This window comes from Eurosta solidaginis, chromosome 5 (assembly GCF_040869045.1).
Source record: "Eurosta solidaginis isolate ZX-2024a chromosome 5, ASM4086904v1, whole genome shotgun sequence".
NCBI lineage: Eukaryota > Metazoa > Arthropoda > Insecta > Diptera > Tephritidae > Eurosta > Eurosta solidaginis.
This window is the reverse complement of record NC_090323.1, coordinates 77,693,612-77,720,416: the sequence shown is the minus strand read 5'-3', so window position 1 is coordinate 77,720,416 and position 26,805 is coordinate 77,693,612. Positions and strand designations below refer to the sequence as shown.

The following is a 26,805-nucleotide window of genomic DNA, read 5'->3' as shown; positions in this document are numbered from 1 at the left end:
CAAATTTCAGCGAATGCTTACGTATATAGCATATATTGTTGTCTGAAAAAATCATAAAGATCGGTGGTATATATAGTATATATATGGTGGTATATATAGTATATATATATAGTATATATATATATATTTTCGCAAATTTTAGCCCCATTTTAACAGCTAGAAGCTTCAAATTTCACCGAATATTTACTTATATAGCATATATTGTTGTCTGAAAAAATCATAGAGATCGGTTGTATATATAGTATATATCTCATACAACCTATTGTTCAGATAAGAAACTTTTCGCAATTTCTACCCCATTTTAACAGCTATAAGCTTCAAATTTCACTGATTGCTTACGTATATAGCATATATTGATGTCTGAAAAAATCATTGAGATCGGTGGTATAAATAGTATATATCTCATACAACCGATTGTTCAGATAAGAAACTTTGCGCAATTTCTGCCCCGTTTTAACAGTTAGAAGCTTCAAATTTCACAAAATGCTTTCGTATATAGCATATATTGTTGTCTGAAAAAATCATAGAGATCGGTGGTATATATATTATATACTTCATATAAACTGTCATATTGACCCCTTTTTTACGGCTAGAAGCTTCAAGATTCATCAAATTTCATCAAATAGTTACGTTTGCGTCATATATTTTTGAAATACGTGATTCGTAGCCATAGTTTTTACATGCAGACCACAAAAAACGTGAAGCATTGCATCCTCACACAGATTACCTACCTATTTTTATACCTTTCATGAAAATGAAATGGTATATTAATTTCGTCACGAAACCGAAAATTGTAAGTCCTTAAAGGAAAATAGACAGACCCACCATTAAGTATACCGAAATAATCAGGTTGAAGAGCTGAGTTGATTTAGCCATGTCCGTCTGTCCGTCTGTCTGTTTGTATGCAAACTAGTCCCTCAATTTTTGAGATATCTTGATAAAATTTGGTGAGCAGGTGTATTTGGGTGTCCGATTAGACATTTGTCGGAACCGACCGGATCGGACCACTATAACATATATCCTCCATACAACCGATTTTTCAGAAAAAGAGGATTTTTGTAATATCTTACCCAATTTAACAGATTGAAGCTTCAAACTTCACCATATACTTTCGTATATTGCACATATTGTTGCCTGAAAAAATTTATGAGATCGGTCGTATATATAGTATATATCCCCCACAACCGATTGTTCAGATAAGGAACTTTTCGTAATTACTGCCCTATTTTAAGAGCTAGAGGCTTCAAATTTCAGCGAATGCTTACGTATATAGCATATATTGTTGTCTGAAAAAATCATAAAGATCGGTGGTATATATAGTATATATATGGTGGTATATATAGTATATATATATAGTATATATATATATATTTTCGAAAATTTTAGCCCCATTTTAACAGCTAGAAGCTTCAAATTTCACCGAATATTTACTTATATAGCATATATTGTTGTCTGAAAAAATCATAGAGATCGGTTGTATATATAGTATATATCTCATACAACGATTGTTCAGATAAGAAACTTTTCGCAATTTCTACCCCATTTTAACAGCTATAAGCTTCAAATTTCACTGATTGCTTACGTATATAGCATATATTGATGTCTGAAAAAATCATTGAGATCGGTGGTATAAATAGTATATATCTCATACAACCGATTGTTCAGATAAGAAACTTTGCGCAATTTCTGCCCCGTTTTAACAGTTAGAAGCTTCAAATTTCACAAAATGCTTTCGTATATAGCATATATTGTTGTCTGAAAAAATCATAGAGATCGGTGGTATATATATTATATACTTCATATAAACTGTCATATTGACCCTTTTTTACGGCTAGAAGCTTCAAGATTCATCAAATTTCATCAAATAGTTACGTTTACGTCATATATTTTTGAAATACGTGATTCGTAGCCATAGTTTTTACATGCAGACCACAAAAAACGTGAAGCATTGCATCCTCACACAGATTACCTACCTATTTTTTATTTTATATTTATCTTAAAAATCGTTTAGATATGTTCAAATTTCACCAAATGCTTACGTGTATAGCATATATTGATGTCTGAAAAAATCATTGAGATCGGTGGTACACATAGTATATATCTCATACAACCGATTGTTCAGATAAGAAAACTTTGCGCAATTTCTTCTCCATTTTAACAGTTATAAGCTTCAAATTTCACCGATTGCTTACGTATATAGTATGTATTGTTGTGTCAAAAAATCATAGAGATCGGTGATATATATAATATATATATGATGGTATATAGTATAATATATATAGTATATATATATTTTTTTTACGATTTAGGCCCCATTTTAACAGCTAGAAGCTTCAAATTTCACCAACTGCTTACGTGTATAGCATATATTGATGTCTGAAAAAATCATTGAGATCGGTGGTACACATAGTATATATCTCATACAACCGATTGTTCAGATAAGAAACTTTGCGCAATTTCTGCCCCGTTTTAACAGTTAGAAGCTTCAAATTTCACAAAATGCTTACGTATATAGCATATATTGTTGTCTGAAAAAATCATAGAGATCGGTCGTATATATATTATATACTTCATATAAACTGTCATTTTGACCCCTTTTTACGGCTAGAATCTTCAAAATTCATCAAATTTCATCAAATAGTTACGTTTTCGTCATATATTTTTGAAATACGTGATTCGTAGTCATAGTTTTTACACGCAGACCACAAAAAACCTGTAACTTTGCATCCTCACACAAAGTACCTACCTGTTTTTATACCTTTCATGAAAATGAAATGGTATATTAATTTCGTCACGAAACCGAAAATTGTAAGTCCTTAAAGGAAAATAGATAGACCCACCATTAAGTATACCGAAATAATCAGGTTGAAGAGCTGAGTTGTTTTAGCCATGTCCGTCTGTCCGTCTGTCCGTCTGTCTGTTTGTATGCAAACTAGTCCCCCAATTTTTGAGATATCTTGATAAAATTTGGTGAGCAGGTGTATTTGGGTGTCCGATTAGACATTTGTCGGAACCGACCGGATCGGACCACTATAGCATATATCCTCCATACAACCGATTTTTCAGAAAAAGAGGATTTTTGTAATATCTTACCCAATTTAACAGATTGAAGCTTCAAACTTCACCATATACTTTCGTATATTGAACATATTGTTGCCTGAAAAAATTTATGAGATCGGTCGTATATATAGTATATATCCCCCACAACCGATTGTTCAGATAAGGAACTTTTCGTAATTACTGCCCTATTTTAAGAGCTAGAGGCTTCAAATTTCAGCGAATGCTTACGTATATAGCATATATTGTTGTCTGAAAAAATCATAAAGATCGGTGGTATATATAGTATATATATGGTGGTATATATAGTATATATATATATATTTTCGCAAATTTTAGCCCCATTTTAACAGCTAGAAGCTTCAAATTTCACCGAATATTTACTTATATAGCATATATTGTTGTCTGAAAAAATCATAGAGATCGGTTGTATATATAGTATATATCTCATACAACCGATTGTTCAGATAAGAAACTTTTCGCAATTTCTAATCCATTTTAACAGCTATAAGCTTCAAATTTCACCGATTGCTTACGTATATAGCATATATTGTTGTCTGAAAAAATCATAGAGATCGGTTGTATATATAGTATATATCTCATACAACCGATTGTTCAGATAAGAAACTTTTCGCAATTTCTACCCCATTTTAACAGCTATAAGCTTCAAATTTCACTGATTGCTTACGTATATAGCATATATTGTTGTCTGAAAAAATCATAGAGATCGGTTCTATATATAGTATATATCTCATAAAACCGATTGTTCAGATAAGAAACTTTTCGCAATTTCTACCCCATTTTAACAGCTAGAAGCTTCAAATTTCACCAACTGCTTACGTGTATAGCATATATTGATGTCTGAAAAAATCATTGAGATCGGTGGTACACATACTATATATCTCATACAACCGATTGTTCAGATAAGAAACTTTGCGCAATTTCTGCCCCGTTTTAACAGTTAGAAGCTTCAAATTTCACAAAATGCTTACGTATATAGCATATATTGTTGTCTGAAAAAATCATAGAGATCGGTCGTATATATATTATATACTTCATATAAACTGTCATTTTGACCCCTTTTTTACGGCTAGAATCTTCAAAATTCATCATATTTCATCAAATAGTTACGTTTTCGTCATATATTTTTGAAATACGTGATTCGTAGTCATAGTTTTTACACGCAGACCACAAAAAACCTGAAACTTTGCATCCTCACACAAAGTACCTACCTGTTTTTATACCTTTCATGAAAATGAAATGGTATATTAATTTCGTCACGAAACCGAAAATTGTAAGTCCTTAAAGGAAAATAGATAGACCCACCATTAAGTATACCGAAATGATCAGGTTGAAGAGCTGAGTTGTTTTAGCCATGTCCGTCTGTCCGTCTGTCCGTCTGTCTGTTTGTATGCAAACTAGTCCCTCAATTTTTGAGATATCTTGATAAAATTTGGTGAGCAGGTGTATTTGGGTGTCCGATTAGACATTTGTCGGAACCGACCGGATCGGACCACTATAGCATATATCCTCCATACAACCGATTTTTCAGAAAAAGAGGATTTTTGTAATATCTTACCCAATTTAACAGATTGAAGCTTCAAACTTCACCATATACTTTCGTATATTGAACATATTGTTGCCTGAAAAAATTTATGAGATCGGTCGTATATATAGTATATATATGGTGGTATATATAGTATATATATGGTGGTATATATAGTATATATATATAGTATATATATATATATTTTCGCAAATTTTAGCCCCATTTTAACAGCTAGAAGCTTCAACTTTCACCGCATATTTACTTATATAGCATATATTGTTGTCTGAAAAAATCATAGAGATCGGTTGTATATATAGTATATATCTCATACAACCGATTGTTCAGATAAGAAACTTTTCGCAATTTCTACCCCATTTTAACAGCTATAAGCTTCAAATTTCACCGATTGCTTACGTATATAGCATATATTGTTGTCTGAAAAAATCATAGAGATCGGTTGTATATATAGTATATATCTCATACAACCGATTGTTCAGATAAGAAACTTTTCGCAATTTCTACCCCATTTTAACAGCTATAAGCTTCAAATTTCACTGATTGCTTAGGTATATAGCATATATTGTTGTCTGAAAAAATCATAGAGATCGGTTCTATATATAGTATATATCTCATACAACCGATTGTTCAGATAAGAAACTTTTCGCAATTTCTACCCCATTTTAACAGCTAGAAGCTTCAAATTTCACCAACTGCTTACGTGTATACCATATATTGATGTCTGAAAAAATCATTGAGATCGGTGATATACATAGTATATATCTCATACAACCGATTGTTCAGATAAGAAACTTTGCGCAATTTCTGCCCCGTTTTAACAGTTAGAAGCTTCAAATTTCACAAAATGCTTTCGTATATAGCATATATTGTTGTCTGAAAAAATCATAGAGATCGGTGGTATATATAATATATACTTCATATAAACTGTCATATTGACCCCTTTTTTACGGCTAGAAGCTTCAAGATTCATCAAATTTTCTTCAAATAGTTACGTTTACGTCATATATTTTTGAATTACGTGATTCGTAGCCATAGTTTTTACATGCAGACCACAAAAAACGTGAAGCTTTGCATCCTCACACAGATTACCTACCTATTTTTTATTTTATATTTATCTTAAAAATCGTTTAGATATGTTCAAATTTCACCAAATGCTTACGTGTATAGCATATATTGTTGTCTGAGAAAATCATAGATACCGGTGGTATATATAGTATATATCCCATACAACCGATTGTTCAGATAAGAAACTTTGCGCAATTTCTTCCCCATTTTAACAGTTATAAGCTTCAAATTTCACCGATTGCTTACGTATATAGTATGTATTGTTGTGTCAAAAAATCATAGAGATCGGTGATATATATGATATATATATGATGGTATATATAGTATATATATATAGTATATATATATTTTTTTTACGATTTCGGCCCCATTTTAACAGCTAGAAGCTTCAAATTTCACCAACTGCTTACGTGTATAGCATATATTGATGTCTGAAAAAATCATTGAGATCGGTGGTACACATAGTATATATCTCAAACAACCGATTGTTCAGATAAGAAACTTTGCGCAATTTCTGCCCCGTTTTAACAGTTAGAAGCTTCAAATTTCACAAAATGCTTACATATATAGCATATATTGTTGTCTGAAAAAATCATAGAGATCGGTCGTATATATATTATATACTTCATATAAACTGTCATTTTGACCCCTTTTTTACGGCTAGAATCTCCAAAATTCATCAAATTTCATCAAATAGTTACGTTTTCGTCATATATTTTTGAAATACGTGATTCGTAGTCATAGTTTTTACACGCAGACCACAAAAAACCTGAAACTTTGCATCCTCACACAAAGTACCTACCCGTTTTTATTTTATATTTATCTTAAAAATCTTTAAGGTATGTAGATCTGTTCACTATATATTTCTTATCTTATACATCCGATTATTCGGAGATTACGAACGGGATAAGATTATTGTTCAGCCCCATTCATGAAAGGTATGAAGTCTTCGGCACAGCCGAAGACAGTCCCGTTCTTACTTGTTTTTATTTTTATTCGATCCTAAAAGTAATGATAACTCGCACTGGCCCTTTGTATTCCCCTTTGCATTGGCGTTAGGTGGCACTGATATGCTGAAAAAAGTATTTATTTTTCTATATAGTATATATATGGTGGTATATATAGTATATATATATATATTTTCGCAAATTTTAGCCCCATTTTAACAGCTAGAAGCTTCAAATTTCACCGAATATTTACTTATATAGCATATATTGTTGTCTGAAAAAATCATAGAGATCGGTTGTATATATAGTATACATCTCATACAACCGATTGTTCAGATAAGAAACTTTTCGCAATTTCTACTCCATTTTAACAGCTATAAGCTTCAAATTTCACCGATTGCTTACGTATATAGCATATATTGTTGTCTGAAAAAATCATAGAGATCGGTTGTATATATAGTATATATCTCATACAACCGATTGTTCAGATAAGAAACTTTTCGCAATTTCTACCCCATTTTAACAGCTATAAGCTTCAAATTTCACTGATTGCTTACGTATATAGCATATATTGTTGTCTGAAAAAATCATAGAGATCGGTTCTATATATAGTATATATCTCATAAAACCGATTGTTCAGATAAGAAACTTTTCGCAATTTCTACCCCATTTTAACAGCTAGAAGCTTCAAATTTCACCAACTGCTTACGTGTATAGCATATATTGATGTCTGAAAAAATCATTGAGATCGGTGGTACACATACTATATATCTCATACAACCGATTGTTCAGATAAGAAACTTTGCGCAATTTCTGCCCCGTTTTAACAGTTAGAAGCTTCAAATTTCACAAAATGCTTACGTATATAGCATATATTGTTGTCTGAAAAAATCATAGAGATCGGTCGTATATATATTATATACTTCATATAAACTGTCATTTTGACCCCTTTTTTACGGCTAGAATCTTCAAAATTCATCATATTTCATCAAATAGTTACGTTTTCGTCATATATTTTTGAAATACGTGATTCGTAGTCATAGTTTTTACACGCAGACCACAAAAAACCTGAAACTTTGCATCCTCACACAAAGTACCTACCTGTTTTTATACCTTTCATGAAAATGAAATGGTATATTAATTTCGTCACGAAACTGAAAATTGTAAGTCCTTAAAGGAAAATAGATAGACCCACCATTAAGTATACCGAAATGATCAGGTTGAAGAGCTGAGTTGTTTTAGCCATGTCCGTCTGTCCGTCTGTCCGTCTGTCTGTTTGTATGCAAACTAGTCCCTCAATTTTTGAGATATCTTGATAAAATTTGGTGAGCAGGTGTATTTGGGTGTCCGATTAGACATTTGTCGGAACCGACCGGATCGGACCACTATAGCATATATCCTCCATACAACCGATTTTTCAGAAAAAGAGGATTTTTGTAATATCTTACCCAATTTAACAGATTGAAGCTTCAAACTTCACCATATACTTTCGTATATTGAACATATTGTTGCCTGAAAAAATTTATGAGATCGGTCGTATATATAGTATATATATGGTGGTATATATAGTATATATATGGTGGTATATATAGTATATATATATAGTATATATATATATATTTTCGCAAATTTTAGCCCCATTTTAACAGCTAGAAGCTTCAACTTTCACCGCATATTTACTTATATAGCATATATTGTTGTCTGAAAAAATCATAGAGATCGGTTGTATATATAGTATATATCTCATACAACCGATTGTTCAGATAAGAAACTTTTCGCAATTTCTACCCCATTTTAACAGCTATAAGCTTCAAATTTCACCGATTGCTTACGTATATAGCATATATTGTTGTCTGAAAAAATCATAGAGATCGGTTGTATATATAGTATATATCTCATACAACCGATTGTTCAGATAAGAAACTTTTCGCAATTTCTACCCCATTTTAACAGCTATAAGCTTCAAATTTCACTGATTGCTTAGGTATATAGCATATATTGTTGTCTGAAAAAATCATAGAGATCGGTTCTATATATAGTATATATCTCATACAACCGATTGTTCAGATAAGAAACTTTTCGCAATTTCTACCCCATTTTAACAGCTAGAAGCTTCAAATTTCACCAACTGCTTACGTGTATACCATATATTGATGTCTGAAAAAATCATTGAGATCGGTGATATACATAGTATATATCTCATACAACCGATTGTTCAGATAAGAAACTTTGCGCAATTTCTGCCCCGTTTTAACAGTTAGAAGCTTCAAATTTCACAAAATGCTTTCGTATATAGCATATATTGTTGTCTGAAAAAATCATAGAGATCGGTGGTATATATATTATATACTTCATATAAACTGTCATATTGACCCCTTTTTTACGGCTAGAAGCTTCAAGATTCATCAAATTTTCTTCAAATAGTTACGTTTACGTCATATATTTTTGAATTACGTGATTCGTAGCCATAGTTTTTACATGCAGACCACAAAAAACGTGAAGCTTTGCATCCTCACACAGATTACCTACCTATTTTTTATTTTATATTTATCTTAAAAATCGTTTAGATATGTTCAAATTTCACCAAATGCTTACGTGTATAGCATATATTGTTGTCTGAGAAAATCATAGATACCGGTGGTATATATAGTATATATCCCATACAACCGATTGTTCAGATAAGAAACTTTGCGCAATTTCTTCCCCATTTTAACAGTTATAAGCTTCAAATTTCACCGATTGCTTACGTATATAGTATGTATTGTTGTGTCAAAAAATCATAGAGATCGGTGATATATATGATATATATATGATGGTATATATAGTATATATATATTTTTTTTACGATTTCGGCCCCATTTTAACAGCTAGAAGCTTCAAATTTCACCAACTGCTTACGTGTATAGCATATATTGATGTCTGAAAAAATCATTGAGATCGGTGGTACACATAGTATATATCTCAAACAACCGATTGTTCAGATAAGAAACTTTGCGCAATTTCTGCCCCGTTTTAACAGTTAGAAGCTTCAAATTTCACAAAATGCTTACATATATAGCATATATTGTTGTCTGAAAAAATCATAGAGATCGGTCGTATATATATTATATACTTCATATAAACTGTCATTTTGACCCCTTTTTTACGGCTAGAATCTCCAAAATTCATCAAATTTCATCAAATAGTTACGTTTTCGTCATATATTTTTGAAATACGTGATTCGTAGTCATAGTTTTTACACGCAGACCACAAAAAACCTGAAACTTTGCATCCTCACACAAAGTACCTACCCGTTTTTATTTTATATTTATCTTAAAAATCTTTAAGGTATGTAGATCTGTTCACTATATATTTCTTATCTTATACATCCGATTATTCGGAGATTACGAACGGGATAAGATTATTGTTCAGCCCCATTCATGAAAGGTATGAAGTCTTCGGCACAGCCGAAGACAGTCCCGTTCTTACTTGTTTTTATTTTTATTCGATCCTAAAAGTAATGATAACTCGCACTGGCCCTTTGTATTCCCCTTTGCATTGGCGTTAGGTGGCACTGATATGCTGAAAAAAGTATTTATTTTTCTACTCCCATTTTTTCAAAGCGGGTGACAGTTGTAAGTAACTAAGTAGGGTGAGAGTTGTAACCCTCTTCTGACCGTCGAAAAAATATCTAAACCGTTTAAGATAGCGATAGCGTAAATCTTCTGTCTTTTCTTATTTACTTCACCTGATGATTTCACTATATGCTGCTAGGTTAGGTTAGAGTGGCCTCCGGTGCGAGCACCAATGCACTTAGGCCCATAAAGATCCCGTTGTGATACCATGTGGATCTCTCCCCTACTCAAACCACCAGGTCGAGTCAGGAAGCGTCAGGAATTTCTTAGGTTCCAACTTAGCCAGATCACAATGATCGTCAAAGAAGGGAGATCCCGGAGATGTTGTTGTTGTAGCATTGCTCGCCCCACCTAATAGCCGCGACCGATCACAAATTGTCATCAATATCCTCTAACGGGAGTCCAAGGAAACTTGCTGTTTCAACAGGGGTGGACCATAATGAAAGGGGTGTTAGAGGCGTTGGTTCCACATTGCAATTAAAGAGATGGTTGGCGTCATGTGGGGACACATTGCAAGCGGGGCATACATTTTGTATGTCGGGGTTGATTCTGGATAGGTAAGAGTTTAACCTGTTACAGTATCCAGAACGAAGTTGAGCAAGAGTGACACGCGTTTCCCTGGGGAGTATGCGTTCCTCTTCCGCGAGTTTTGGATAATTTTCGTTAAGTACTGGATTCATCGGGCAATTCCCGGCATAAAGGTCCGACGCCTGTTTATGGAGTTCACCAAGGACCTGCTGGTGTTTTTTCACTTCATACGCCTGGGTTCTCAGGTGCCGTATTTCCTCAAAATGCTTACGGAGATGACTCCTTAAGCCCCTAGGCGGTGCTGGTTCATCAATCAGATGTCTGTTGGGATGCCCAGGTTTCTGGGTATTCAACAGGAACTGTTTGGTCAGCATCTGATTTCTCTCGCTGATGGGGAGTATTCTCGCCTCATTATGCAGATGGTGTTCTGGGGACATAAGAAGACAGCCCGTGGCGATTCTGAGAGCAGTATTTTGGCAGGCCTGTAGTTTCTTCCAGTGGGTGATTTTTAGGCTTGGCGACCATATGGGTGACGCGTAGCACGCAATCGGCTGGCTAATTGCTTTGTATGTAGTCATGAGCGTTTCTTTATCTTGTCCCCAAGTACTGCCAGCGAGGGATTTGAGGATTTTGTTACGGCTCTCAATTCTCGGAACAATTGCGGCTGCGTGCTTACCAAAATGTAGATCCTGATCAAACGTCACACCCAAGATTTTGGGGTGTAGGACAGTCGGTAGCCTAGTGCCATCGACGTGGATGTTCAAATGGTCGATATTTGGGACGTCCATGTTGTAAATAAGGTCGCGGAAGATTTAGTCGGTGATAATGCCAGGTTTCGCGAGGCGAAAAAACTGGAGAGATCAGGGAGGTAGCCGTTTATTTTATTGCATAGCGCATCGATCTTTGGGCCTGGGCCTGTGGCCATTAATGTGCAGTCATCGGCGTAGGAAACGATTGTGACTCCTTCCGGTGGTGAAGGTAGCTTAGATATGTAGAAATTAAATAAAAGTGGGGATAGGACACCACCCTGTGGCACCCCTTGTTTAATTCTCCTTGGTTTTGATGTTTCGCTTCTAAATTGCACCGATGCCTGCCGACCACCCAGATAATTTGCGGTCCACCTTTTAAGACATGAGGGAAGGGTAGACCCTTCCAGGTATTGCAGTAACGAGCCATGGTTGACCGTATCAAAAGCTTTTGATAGATCTAGCGCTACGAGTACTGTTCTATGGTGGGGGTATTGATTTAAACCGCAATTTATCTGGGTGCTAATGGCATTTAGCGCGGTGGTAGTGCTATGGAGTTTTCTGAAGCCATGCTGATGAGGGGCTAGCTGCAAATTTGCATGGAAATAAGGGAGCAAAATGGCTTCAAGCGTCTTTGCCACTGGCGATAGGAGAGATATCGGACGATACGACTCACCTATGTTAGCTGGTTTCCCAGGCTTTAGTAGCGGGACCACCTTGGCCATTTTCCATTTCTCAGGTATGACAAAGGTGGAAAGAGACAGGTTGAAGACATGCGCTAAATATTTGAAACCCTCTTTCCCTAGGCATTTAAGCATCGGCATGGCTATGCCGTCTGGGCCCACTGCTTTGGGTGGTTTAGCACGACCAATGGCGTCCTCAACCTCTTTAGCGGTGATGGTGATTGGTGACGCGCTGAATTTGTGTTTATGTGCGTGTCTATTGGTTCTCCGTCTATCTTTGTCGACCGTAGGATGCATTATATATTGTCGGCAAAAGCGCTCGCGCATTTTTTCGCGTCCGACAGCACTTTGTCGCCAAAGGCGATGGAAACTTTGTCTTTGTGCTTAGTCGGATTCGATAGGGACTTTACGGTGGACCAAAGTTTACCCACACCGGTAGAGAGGTTACAACCTCTTAGGTGCTTCTCCCATTTCGCCCGCTTGTGTTCATCCACCGCTTAGGCGCAGACTACGGGACGCCCTTGGGCGTTAACAGCAAGGAGCCACAAAAGATTTATAAAAGTTACGTGGACGTCGGGTTTTGGGATCAAGCCCAGAACAACCTGTCCGATGCAACCATCCCTTGCACGAGACACACTGAACAGAGTATGACCGTCCTAAAAAGATTCTTTTCCGGCAGATGCAGCAAAACCATTTCTCAGGACCGGGGTCAGGAGACGGACCCGGATTGGATTCGATGCCTTCCCGGAGTAAGAGAATATGGAGCAGTCCTGCTGCAAGGAGCTGCTGGGAGGATGACAATTTGTGGGAGGGACGAAACAAATTAGATGGGGTCACACTGAAATGACAGTCCTTGGTCGGGAAAAATCCCGAGTCGCTCCGGTACATAGAACCGACTGCCTTGGGAAGCGAGATGTCTTCCTTTTGTGCCAAAGCTCAGGACAATCGCACAGAAAATGTTTGACTGTTTCCATCTGCTCTTCGTCTTTGCAGGTCCTGCAGTAATCATTATAGGGAGCACCCAGCCGTTGCGCATGCCTCCCGATTGCTATGTGGCCGGTTATAAGACCAACCCACCTTGCAAGAAGAAGGGCACTTCTCGTGCGTCTCGCGCCCCATTCAGGCCACACGAGCTTAGTGTGGTAGCAGGATTCAAGATTGCTCCATCCCACACCCGCTTCCCTAAGAAAAATCCCTTTCGAAGTGAGCTTACAGGTAGCGAGCGGCATGCACACACAAACACACACACAATAACGATTCCCTAATTGACTTTGATAACAATGAAGGCAAGTTGCCACAGTTCTGGAGAGGTTGCCCGGAAGCATGGTTTATGTATATATGTACATTGCTTAAGCAAGTGGGCGACGATATGGAAACCACCAGCGGATTAGGGGGTCAGAATATACCCGCGGTAGGTATGCTTGTCGTAAGAGGCGACTAAAATACCACATTTAAGGGGCTGTGTAGGACAACCCTTCAGGTTGCCAGCGCAATCCAAACCCAATTTTCAACCTCACTTATCCGCGGCGAATCCTGGGAGGGATGGCCTAAAGGTTTAGTGTGGCCATATAAATCGTTCCCGAGATGGTGGGGCTAGCTCCTTAATGGTGCTGTGTTACCGGAGCGTACCGGATCTGTATCCGGCAAAGCACCATCACATCGATAACACTCCCCAAAGCCATAGGGGAGCAACCTTATCGCTACAACAACAACAACAACGATATGGAAACAGGCAAGGGAAGCCCACTTTCGTTTTTCATGAGTGTAGCCACCCGCTGATCGCAGCCAAGCACCCACGAGCCTCAAAGCGTAGAAAGGGTGTTCAAAGATAAAGCAGTACGGCTCGTTTAATTTTTATTTATTTTCTTGAAGTCATATGAAACTGTCAGCGAAAATTTCCCCAGTTTGTTAACAGTGCTTCACCTCATTCAATGGGTGCAACCACTCACAAATTGTCATCAAAGTCATCTAACGGGAGTCCATGGAAATTAGCAGTTTCAACAGGGGTGGACCAGAGGGAAGTTGATGTTAGAGGCGTATGTTCCACATTACAATTGAAATGATTGTTGGTAGCATGTGGGGACACATTGCATGCAGGACATACATTACGTATGTCGGGTTAGAGATAGTTTAACTTGTTACAGTAGCCAGAACGAAGTTGGGATCCTGTATATTGATAACAGAGTTCACCGGGGTTGTCCTGGTAGAGGCGTTTACCAATTACGCAAAAACTGCCTGTTCAGCATTCCTTTGTGTGATGTATGCCTATCTTTATATGATTATATTTTATCTTTTGGATCTAACTACTTTGCACTTTTATACTCGCACAAGTTTTGAAAGAATTCAAAAAGTTTAAGCAACCATTTGAGTTTTTTTTTTTGGGAAAAAAGCGTTTTGATTTAGTTTGGGAGCTCGTGGATTTTGTAGGTGAATTTAAACGCGTACAAATGTATTTGTCAACCAATTACGATTTTTTTTTAAATAATACTAAAATCCGTTAAGAAATTTTAAATTCGGAAATAAAAAGTATTTTAATTCACGCAAGGGCTGTGCCTCTGTTGCAAATTGCAAAATATTATATTTGCGAATTAAGTTCAACCAGTTTTTCTGACCCTAACAAGGGTATTCCGGCTAACCGAAAAGTGGTGCTCGCAACCCCAAGGCAATAACGTCGATGGAAAAATCTGCATCTGCGGTTGCCGCATTTTTAAGCTGTTTTTTTTTTTTTTTTTTTTTAATAAAGAGACGCCTCACCAATCATCAACTTATTTATTTTTCTTACAAAATAGTGATTAATGCACTAAAATTAAATTAAAATAATTATAAAACGTAAATGAATTTTTAAGAATTCATGAGCTTAACACCGGCTTATAATAATTGAATTTCAATTATTGTTTTTTCTAAGAGAAACTGAAAAGAAAGAAACATTTACTGGCATATTGCGATGGACCATTTCGAAAACCGCCAACAAATCTACATGGCACACAAATCAATATAGAGACAGAATGTCTCAATTGTGTTGTTAGTGTAGAAATGAGAAAACCTGAATTAAGCATGAAAACAAATACCAGCAGGATGACCTAGTGGTTAAAGGCTACTGCAGTTTCACCACGTGATTCACGGTTCGAATCCCGGTGAAACCTTTGATAACATTACAAAATTGCCTGATGATGATTACGTTGGCGGTTTTCGAAATGGTCCATCGCAATATGCCAGTAAATGTTTCTTTCTTTTCAGTTTCTCTTAGAAAAAACATAATAATTGAAATTCAATTATTATAAGCCGGTGTTAAGCTCATGAATTCTTAAATATAAGTATAAACTGAACACACCATTAAACAAACATACGTAAATGAATTTTGTTTAATCGTTTTAGTTTACTATTTTCGTAACTCTTAAAGTTTTTTTGTTTATTGAAAATATTAACTGTTATTCTTTAAGAATTTAATTGAATATAATTTTTTAAAAATAATTTGCAAATTAAATGTAAAAGCGAACATATGTGGTAATTTGCATTTAAAACTAATTGACCATGTACTGACAACGGTCTGTAATTTCTACATACATTAAGGTATCCAGCTGTTTGTGTAAACATCGAGGGACAAACCCAAGGCTAAGGTATGTAAGCTGTAGGGTTATCTACTTTGTAAAATATACTTTAATTTTGTAAATTATTTTTTATGTTATAATACTTTTAATCTTATTTCAAAATGAAAACAACCGAAATTAACAGGATGAAATACGCATCCACCTACCCTCAACATTTGTGCGGTACATCTGTTAACACTAGTGAGAAGAAATCAACAATTAAAACAAATATCGAACAGGATGAGTACCGTTATGTGATATAGAAGAAAGAATAAAAAAAACCGTTGGAAAATATCTAAACTCAAAAATAAACAAAAATAAATTTTTATATTTAAAATCAAAATAAAAGATTCTTTTAAAATATCAATTTGAATGTTGATATATAAGCATTTATAAGTATCTGTAAAAACCGTACATACACATATATTGTCGCTTCTTTAAAATAAATGATTTTTGTTTTACTAATTACAATACCGTAATTCAATTCTTTTAAATTACGAGCTTTTGTTGTCGTTCTGTTAATTAAATTTTTCTGTTATAAAGTTGTATTCAATTTCGAATTAGTATAACAGTTTTCAAATAATGAAATTCAGCAGATGTGCTGAACTGTTCTCAATACAACAACTTTTTCTAATGTAACAAAACTGAATTTTTTTTAAATGAATAAAGTCTAAGTTTTTTTGTAATGTGATCTACGAGTTGACTTCCAATTATTTAGGTGGTTTGGGAGAGACGTAAATGTACTCTCACATATGGTTGGGAAGGGAGTGAGATGGGGACAACTTTCATCTTGTCCCCTGAATTGTGCTTGCTTCTAAAATGTTTTCTTTTGTTTTTGTTGTCCTTTCATACGTACTTCCGACCATGTAGGAAATGCTATCTTTATTTTTGTCCGACTAACTAGTTACCCTGATGTTCTAAATTAAATTTTGATGTGCGTTTTGCTGTAGTATCTGTATTAATTTTATTTTTTTTACCAGTGCATGAAATAAATGTTTGTGTATGTATGCAGTGAGTATGTTTAATACAAGAATTCCCCCCTCCCCCCCCCCCCCCCCCCCCCCCGAAGAGCTTAGACCTGGTTTAACTAGCATGCACAACCCCGTATGACACTTCACTGCCGTTAGACCAACTTAGCGAACCTCCATGAAGGTTACATTCCATAAAATGGCGCCCAACGTGGGGTCCACGCTTTTGTGGGTACCTGATAATTAATTTGTTTTTTTTCTGTTTTCCAGACTATCATGTTTAGAGAGGTGAAGGAATTAGTTTAAATGCATATTACGTTTATCTAACCAAACTCTTTAAATAAAGGTAACTATTTCTCGTAGGGAACTTTCAATTCGCATACATATATTTCCTATTTGGAACATAGTGCTAGTATCAGATGTTTGGTACACTCTTCCATTGGAATATGTGTGTGTGTGATGGTTTATTGGCTGCTATACTTTTGTAAACATCGAATTGGCATTGAATCAGCTGATTGTTTGCAAATACTGGCAGTGAACAGAGCTCTCACGCACAGTGTTTTAGTTTATTTTTATTTTTACAAAACAAAACATTTAAAAGCACACACAAAGGCCTCTTCAAGAAGTCAAAATCGTTGGATCACATACTATTGCAAAAAATTCAATTTGGAAATATTACAAATATACAATATACCTGTATCAGAATAATATTGGCAAAGCAATAATAATAAAAACCGCTTCTTGCAATATTTTTTTTTACAAACCTTAAATCAGATTGTTGTTTTGATTTTATAATTTATTAAACCTATCAAGTGATTTTTGTGCATTAATCTGGGAAATTCGGTTATTGATTTGTTTTTGCTTGTGTGAGTAGATTTATTTGTGGAATTAAGATGTCTGTTCGTCATAGCAATGAAAATTTTTCTGGTAGATGCGCAAGAGGGGATGTGCAGTATTTGTAATGACGTTATGAACGATTCCAATACCGCGGTTACTCCATGTGAACATCGTTTTCATCTTACGTGCATATCTACGTGGATGGATAGTAATAGTACCTGTCCATTGTGTCGTAGGGTGTGTAGTAGCAGCGCATTTACTGATTCTGCCGGACACGGTATACGTCTTTTAAATAGGGTTGCGACCCGTTCGCAAGTAGCAAGAAGTTGCAACTCACGATATGCAAAGCACAATTGAACGCATTGTTAGTAATGCTTTAGAGCACCAGTTGGGATACAAACCACTGAGGTCACATGCGCGTACGGCTGATGGTTCCAAACAACAAATTGAAGGTGTTGTGGAATTGTTAGTTACATACAAACAGGAGGACAAGCCTATTGAATTTTATATTATACCATCTCTAACCCAAGAGGTGTACTTAGGAGTTAACTTTTGGAAAGCTTTTAAGTTAGCTTCACATATAATTAGCGAGACTAGTATAGTTGATGAAGATGTTCACATACATGCGTTGACACCAAATCAAAAACAGGAACTTAATGCGGCAATAGAATGTTTTCTGTCATACGAGCGAAACGGTTTAGGGAAACTACTATCTTAAAACATGAAATCGATGTTGGAGTTGCAAGGCCAATTAAACAAAGGCATTTCCCAATTTCACCAGCTGTTGAAAAATTAGTGGGACAGGAAATTGAGCGCATGCTTAAATTAGGCGTGATTGAAGAATCAAACAGTGCATGGTCGTCACCTGTTGTACTAGTGAGAAAACCTGGGAAAGTCAGGCTTTGTTTAGATAGTCGCAAAGTAAACCAAGTTACACAAAAGGACGCTTATCCATTGCCACACATAGAGGGTATTTTGAGCAGACTTCCACGCATTCTGGCAGATTGCACTGGAGGAGAGATCTCGTGAGAAAACTGTTTTTACCATTCCAATTCGGCCACTTTATCAGTTCACGGTTATGCCATTTGGACTGTGTAATGCTCCCCAAACGATGTGTCGGTTAATGGATAAAGTAATGCCATATAACTTGAAAGAACGCGTTTTCGTTTATTTTGACGATTTACTCTTGGTCTCGGAAGATTTCAAATCGCATATCGATTTACTGCAGGAAGTAGCCCTTCACATACGTAAGGCAGGTCTGACGATTAACATCGCAAAAAGCAAGTTTTGTCTTAAGCAAGTAAGTTACCTGGGTTATATAGTAGGTCAAGGGACATTACAAACCGACCCGGCTAAAGTTTTCGCAATAGTCGAGTTTCCTGTTCCCAAATCAGTTCGTTAGCTTCGAATATTTTTAGGAATGGCTGGGTGGTACCAGCGTTTTATTGCAAACTTTGCGGACGTGACTTAGCTCAGACAGAACTGTTAAAAAAGAACAAGACATTTGATTGAACAGAAACCGCACAGGAAGCATTTGCCATTTTAAAACAACGTTTGACATCTGCCCCGTTTCTGGCAAACCGCGACTTTACTAAGCCATTCATTGTACAGTGTGATGCAAGCCAAAACGGAGTTGGGGCTGTACTAGCTCAGGTTAACGAGAATGGAGAAGAGATTCCAATCTCGTATATGTTACAGAAACTTAACAAAGCACAGCGCAATTAATCGGTTGCAGAACAAGAATGCATGGCAGCAGTTTTAGCGGTTAAAAAGTTTCGTCCTTACGTTGAGGGTCAAGAATTTAAAATAGTCACAGATCACGCAAGTTTGCGTTGGCTTATGAACCAAACTGACTTAAGCGGTAAGCTTGCACGCTGGTCGCTTAAGCTTCAATCATTTCAATTTACAATAGAACACCGTAAAGGAAGCCAAAATGTGGTACCCGACGCACTGTCCCGTAAGTATTCTGAAAGCATAGAGGAAGTGGAGAGTTTACAGCTGGACTATGTGCCGAATATTGATCTTACGCCAACTGCTTTTAATGAAGTGGCTTATAGTGAACTTCGTAGTAGGATTTTATCCAATAAAGATAAGTATCCAGACTTCGAAGTTCGAGATAACTTCATATACCATCGGACAGAATACTACACAGGTGACGTCGCGCAACAGAACTCTGCTTGGAAACTAGTGGTTCCGGAAGGCTTAAGAGAAGAGGTAATACGCAACTCGCACGACAATCCAACTTGCGCTCATGGTGGCATTGGTAAAACTACGGAGCGTATTCGACGGTATTTCTTTTGGTCAGGGCTTTTGCGCGACTATATTGCAAAATGTGACACTTGTAAAATGACGAAGCATCCAACCCAGATTTTAAGACCTCCTATGGGTAATTTTGTTCCTTCAGAAAAAATTTTTCAGAGATTGTTCATAGATCTTATAGGGCCTTTTCCTAGGTCAAAGATTGGTAATATTGGTATTTTGATCGTCTTATATCAAATATCTAAATTTACTTTTCTGTGCCCATTGAAGAAGTTTACAACGACGCCTATTGTGAATTACCTTAAGGAACATGTTTTTGGGGTGCCAGAAGTACTAGTTAGCGATAATGGAAGTCAGTTTAAGTCAGGCGAGTTTGAAGCAATTTTAACCAAGTGTGGAATAAAACATGTATGCACCGCTGGGTACTCTCCGCAGAGCAATAGCTAGGAGCGTGTCAACCGATCTATAAATGCAGCACTTCGCGCTTATATTAAGGGAGATCAGCGGGAGTGGGACCAACATTTAAGTAGCGTCAATTGTGCTTTGCGGAATTCAGTACATCAGTCGACCTCGACCAGTCCATATTTTGTGGTATTTGGTCAGCATATGATGACTCACGGCGAAAATTACAAGCTATTACGAAACATTGGTATGACCAAAGAAAGGTGCGCATTAAACACGGTACAAAGACATACACGACACTGCGTACCAATATTCAAAAATCATATAAGGTAAATGAAAAAACTTACAACTTGAGGTCAAGGCCAGCCTCATTCAGGGAAGGTCAAATGGTATTACGTAGGAATTTCGCTCAGAGCAATCAAAGTAAAAATTTTAACAGTAAATTAGCACATACCTTTCTCAAGGCGCGGGTTCGAAGTAAGCAAGGTTCACCTTACTACGTACTGGAAGATGAACGCGGCAAACATCTAGGAACATATCACTGCAAAGACATACAGGCACTTTAATATCCAGCAAACTTACACAAACACTACCACGTATTTGAACTATCGCATACATTTCTCCAAGTTCAAAATTCTAGAAGTGACTGGATTTTGAATTTAGTTTTGTGATGTATGCCTATCTTTATATGATTATATCTTTATATGATTATATCTTTATATGATTATATTTTATCTTTTGGATCTAACTACTTTGCACTTTTATACTCGCACAAGTTTTGAAAGAATTCAAAAGGTTTAAGCAACCATTTGAGTTTTTTTTTGAGAAAGCAAGCGTTTTGATTTGGTTTGGGAGCTCGTGGATTTTGTTGGTGAATTGAAACGCGTACAAATGTATTTGTCAATCAATTACGATTTTTTTTAAATAATACTAAAATCCGTTAAGAAATTTTAAATTCGGAAATAAAAAGTATATTTTAATTCACACAAGGGCTGTGCCTCTGTTGCAAATTGCAAAATATTAGGGGGACTCATATAAAGTGTGTAAACGTATACATTTATCTAGTGCGTAAACGAGCTGTCAAATTTTGTATGAAAAATCATTTACACAATTTGTATAAATTTACGCGCACATTTCATTGTGTAAACGCGGTAAACTCAAAGGAATGCAACCTTGCAGACATTACAGCCGGCATTTTCATCAGAAATCTCCAACATCAGCAGGTAAAGGCGTTTTAGTTTTGATTTTTCACTTAATCTTGGTATTTTTTAATTTGTATAACAATCAAAAAAATTTTGTTTGGCAATAATACAGCTGAAAAACAATCAAGTTTATCAAGAGTATTACTAGGTGCGTTCATATAAACGCGTGTGTAAATGGATATAATTTTACACCTTATAAGTTTATATGCTATCATGAGTCCCCCTATTATATTTGCGAATTAAGTTCAGCCAGTTTTTCTGACCCTAACAAGGGTATTCCGGCTAAGCGAAAAGTGGTGCTCGCAACCCCAAGGCAATAACGTCGATGGAAAAATCTACATCTGCGGTTGCCGCATTTTTAAGCTGTTTTTTTTTTAATAAAGAGACGCCTCACCAATCATCAACTTATTTATTTTTCTTACAAAATAGTGATTAATGCACTAAAATTAAATTAAAATAATTATAAAACGTAAATGAATTTTGTTTAATCGTTTTAATTTACTATTTTCGTAACTCTTAAAGTTTTTTTTGTTTATCGAAAATAGTATTTGTTATTCTATAAGAATTTAATTGAATACAATTTTTTAAAAATAATTTGCAAATTAAATGTAAAAGCGAACATATGTGGTAATTTGCATTTAAAACTAATTGACCATGTATAGACAACGGTCTGTAATTTCTACATACATTAATATATCCAGCTGTTTGCGCAAACATCGAGGGACAAACCCAAGGCTAAGGTATGTAAGCATTTATAAGTGTCTGTAAAAGCAGTACATATATTGCCGCTTCTTTAAAATAAATGATTTTTGTTTTACTAATTACAATACCGTAATTCAACTCTTAAATTACGAGCTTTTGTTGTTGTTCAGTTAATTAAATTTTTCTGTTATAAAGTTGTATTCAATTTCGAATTTGTATAACAGTTTTCAAATAACGAAATTCAGCAGATGTGCTGAACTGTTCTCAATACAACAACAAATTTTTCTAATGTAACAAAACTGATTTTTTTTTTTAAATGAATAAAGTCTAAGTTTTTTTGTAATGCGGTCTACGAGTTGACTTCCAATTATTTAGGTGGGTTGGGAGAGACGTAAATGTACTCTCACATATGGTTGGGAAGGGAGTGAGATGGGGACAACTTTCATCTTGTCCCCTGAATTGTGCTTGCTTCTAAAATGTTTTCTTTTGTTTTTGTTGTCCTTTCATACGTACTTCCGACCATGTAGGAAATGCTATCTTTATTTTTGTCCGACTAACTAGTTACCCTGATGTTCTAAATTAAATTTTGATGTGCGTTTTGCTGTAGTATCTGTATTAATTTTATTTTTTTTTACCAGTGCATGAAATAAATGTTTGTGTGTGTATGCAGTGAGTATGTTTAATATGATAAGCTGGCTACCTCGTACATAGCCATTGCAAATGTTTTTGCCAAATTTTTTCAATCCAACCTCACAATTGATGAAATAGTTTCACCAACCGGTAATAGTCTTTCTAACCATCAGGCAACCTTGCATTTTGGCGACCTACGAGTTGCCTCAAATAACATTATTAACGGTATTAAAGGACTGAAATACTATATATATACTATAATCAGACTGAGCGAGGATTTAGCGCAGTCCTCCTCAAAAACTGTACTGCTATTGTTGTTCCACTAATGGTAGTTTTTAACCAATCTGTTACCTTCGGAATCTTTGCGGATGCCTGGAAAATTGCGGATATTAGCTCAATCTTCAAAAATGTCAATAAGAATGATGTTTCTAATATAGTGCAATATCTAATTTATCTATTATTTCTAAACTCTTGTAAGGGAAAAATTTGATTGCATGGTTTTTTTGTGGTCGGTCTACAGTCACTAATGTAGCAGTTTTTAGTGAATATAGCTTGGCTGTGTTACGACAGGCATACCTACCGCGGGTATATTCTGATCCCCTAACCTTCTGGGGGTCCTAGGTCCTCTTCATTTCATTTTTTTTTATTAATGATATTGGTAGCTATTTCAGCTCGTCAGAATTCTAACACTATGTTGATGGCCTAAAAGTCTACTCAATAATTAAAACTTTTGAAGATGCACAGTGTCTACAAGAAGACATAAATATATAAGCACCCTGATGTCGGGACTCGCATCTTTTTCTTAATCTAAACAAGCCCTATCATATTACGTTCGCAAAAATCCACAATGACTTACCAACGATTTAGAGTATCTCAGGTGCTCCTCTTCAACCCCTACTTGAGATCAAGGACATTGCCGTCATCTTCTACTCCTCGTTCTCGTTCAATAACCATATAAACTACATTATCTCTATATGCCTCTCTCGGTTTCTTAAGAAGTAACAGCATTAATTTTTCAGATCCATATACCCGTAAAGTGCCTTACTCATCGTTTGTACGCTCCAAACTTGAATATGCGCCCTTTATTTGGAGGCTGTATCATAAGTTTGCAATTAACACGATTGAAAGATTACAAAGTTTTTCTTAAATTTTGCCTTGGATCTTTACATTTCTCCGACCAAATCCCTCCTTATCCCTACCGCCTGATCCTTATTAATTTACAACGATGACGCTTTTTTTGTCTCTAATTTTTGGAAATATTAATGGTGACATTGACTGCTCCTCCTTGCTGCGCTTTATTAACTTTCGTATACCGACTAGGTCTCTACGTTTTCATTATCCGTTTTATATTAAACTTACGTCTATCAACTATGCGCAGAATCCTCCTATATTGCGTGCTGTGTGCGAGTAGTCAGTAAGAACCGTTGTTGTTTTTGACTTTCGAAATAAATAAATGGGGTTACACTGATATGACAGCCGTTGGTAGGGAAAATCCCTAGTTGTTGTTGTTGTAGCGATAAGGTTGCTCCCCCAAGGCTTTGGGAAGTGTTATCGATGTGATGGTCCTTTGCCGGATACAGATCCGGTACGCTCCGGTAACACAGCACCATTAAGGTGCTAGCTCGACCATTTCGGGAACGATTTAAGTGGCCACTTTAAACCTTCAGGCCATCCCTCCCTCCCCACCACCCAAGTTCCATGAGGAGCTTTATACCGCGGGTATATTCTGACCCGGTTTCAAGACACTAAGGTAATATAATAGAAAACGCATGACTTTGATCAGTGGGAGTCCACTCCAAAACGATTCATTCAGCTGATCAGAATAAACTACAAAAAAATCTACGACCCACCCCCTGAGTATGATTAAGCACTAAAATTAAATGTGTAAGTACATTTGTTTACATTCATTGGATAACAGAAAATACGATCTTTGACCGTTCAGCTTTAGACCGGCAATTTGATAACCCACTAGTTTACTTGATTAATAATCTACATAGCAGAGCTATATAAATATAAAATCATTCTGATTTACACTCAACCGATGTACTCATATATGTAATACTCCTATATTGCTAATAGAAAATGCTCGCAATGTGTTTTGAATTCGAAATCAAAACAAGACAGCATATAAAAGTTTTGTGATTGTAGCAGCATAAGTGTGACAAGAAAAAATTTAAATTTAGGTACATTCGATTATTGAATACAAAAACAAAAACGTTTAAACAGCAATATATCGGCACTCTGATGTTTGGGAATGTACCTAGCCTTTTGTAGCAATATAGGAGTATTACATATATGGATGTACTGCTTATTTCATTCCAATCTAATTTTAAAAAGTACCATCGACAATCATCTTATAATCAAAGTTGATTGCTTTTTTGTGATTGTAAAATTCAGAATCTACAATAATCTTGGAATCAACCTGATTGCAATGAATTAAGAGACGCAATCAAATACTACATACCCCCAGCGGGCAAATTTTGTGCATCATCGTGGCGGTAGCCACGGTTATACCACACACCCGGACTTGGCATGGCGTAGCCCAGGGTTATTTTTTATAAGCGCGGCCGAAGGCCGCCAACGCAGAAAGGTGTTCTGCGCAAAAATACTATGGATCCGACCCCCGGTTTAGGAGGTACCCGCGGGTCTTTTTTCGGTTTTTCGTTATCTTTTGAACGCGTTAAAATTTTTATTTTCCGCCTTCGGATTATTAATACTGATGTCAAGACGCGTCGTTTGACACCTCTCTCGATATTTTTGGTAGCGCATTAGCAGTCAACCCCTCAACTAGACTATTACCATATCTCCGGACAGATATAAAATTTTTCTTTTCCGCCTTCGGATTATTGTTCTCGAGATTAATACGCGTCTTTTGACACCTCACTCGATATTTTTGGTAGCGTATTAGCAGTCGGCCCCTCACCTAGACTATTACCGGTGGGATTCAAGGGGTTGTGTAGCGCAATATATAGCTTCTCCAACCCAATTGTCAACCTCACCTTCGAGCGGCGAATCCCGTTTCACTAACAGACGAGGCTCTGGCGACCCCAAGCTCCTCATGGAACTTGGGGGTGGGGAGGGAGGGATGGCCTGAAGGTTTAATGTGGCCATATAAATCGCTCCCGAGATGGTCGGGCCAGCACCTTAATGGTGTTGTGTTACCGGAGCGTATCGGATCTGTATCCGACAAAGGACCATCACATCGATAACACTCCCCAAAGCCTTCGGGGAGTAACCTGATCGCTACAACAACAACAACTATTACCGGGTTTTCATAATAAAGAAAAATCTATAACGCAATATTTAGACGTGCATTCCTCTCCACTTAAAAAATTGTCTTCACTTTTGAGTCTTATTTATTAGTAAAACGTAAACTTGGATTTCATGGACTGCATATGATGCATTTCATATTCCAGCGGGGTTCTTGTATAAATGACGCAAAACACTTACCGACAAATTATTCTTGTAGTCAATCAGTTGGTTGCTTGCAGAGTCGCGATTAGCCATTTTTAAACAAATATAGATAAGATAGATAAAGACAAGCACGGTAAAGAAACACCGAAAATCACAAATTCCTCTGAACAAAAAATGATATGCAGTTCCAAACTGAAAGCTCTTTTATACCATTTGACAGCTGATCCAACAGGGTTTACGTATAGTTTAAAGGTAGTTTCTCTGAACAGTGCTGCCGCGTAAGTACAATTTCCTAAGACGGACTAAATAATAGCTGCGTTCCGCTAGGTAACTATAAAGATCATGGTCCTTGTCATAAGCATTTTTATTATGAAAGCTAATTACTATAGAAATATTCGTTGTGTGTTAAATTTTTAATCGAATAGAAAATATTTTCTGTTGTGGAATGAAAGAAAATTGCCGTAAACACAGTCGCTGGCTAAGACCACTTTTACACATGCCTCAAACTATACAAAATCGTCCATAAATAATCAAGGTGTTTACATTTGTCCCATCCCTAGGAAATAGATTATTTTCTGCAGAGACGTAAATTTATAG

The 26,805-nt window shown here is 36.2% G+C and overlaps 1 protein-coding gene across 2 annotated transcripts in view; it reads right to left on the bottom strand.

Moving 5' to 3' along the window:
* Nucleotides 1–26,403, bottom strand: part of Cat (Catalase) — a 90,917-nt gene extending 64,514 nt beyond the window's left edge. Inside the window, exon 1 of one of the 2 annotated variants that reach the window (XM_067786731.1) lies at nt 26,245–26,403. In XM_067786731.1, the coding sequence (XP_067642832.1) occupies nt 26,245–26,301 (57 nt within the window). In that variant the 5' untranslated portion in view covers nt 26,302–26,403. The remainder of the gene's footprint in view (nt 1–26,244) is intronic. The other variant, XM_067786730.1, reaches the window with a different exon arrangement.
* Between the last annotated feature and the right edge of the window lie 402 nt (nt 26,404–26,805).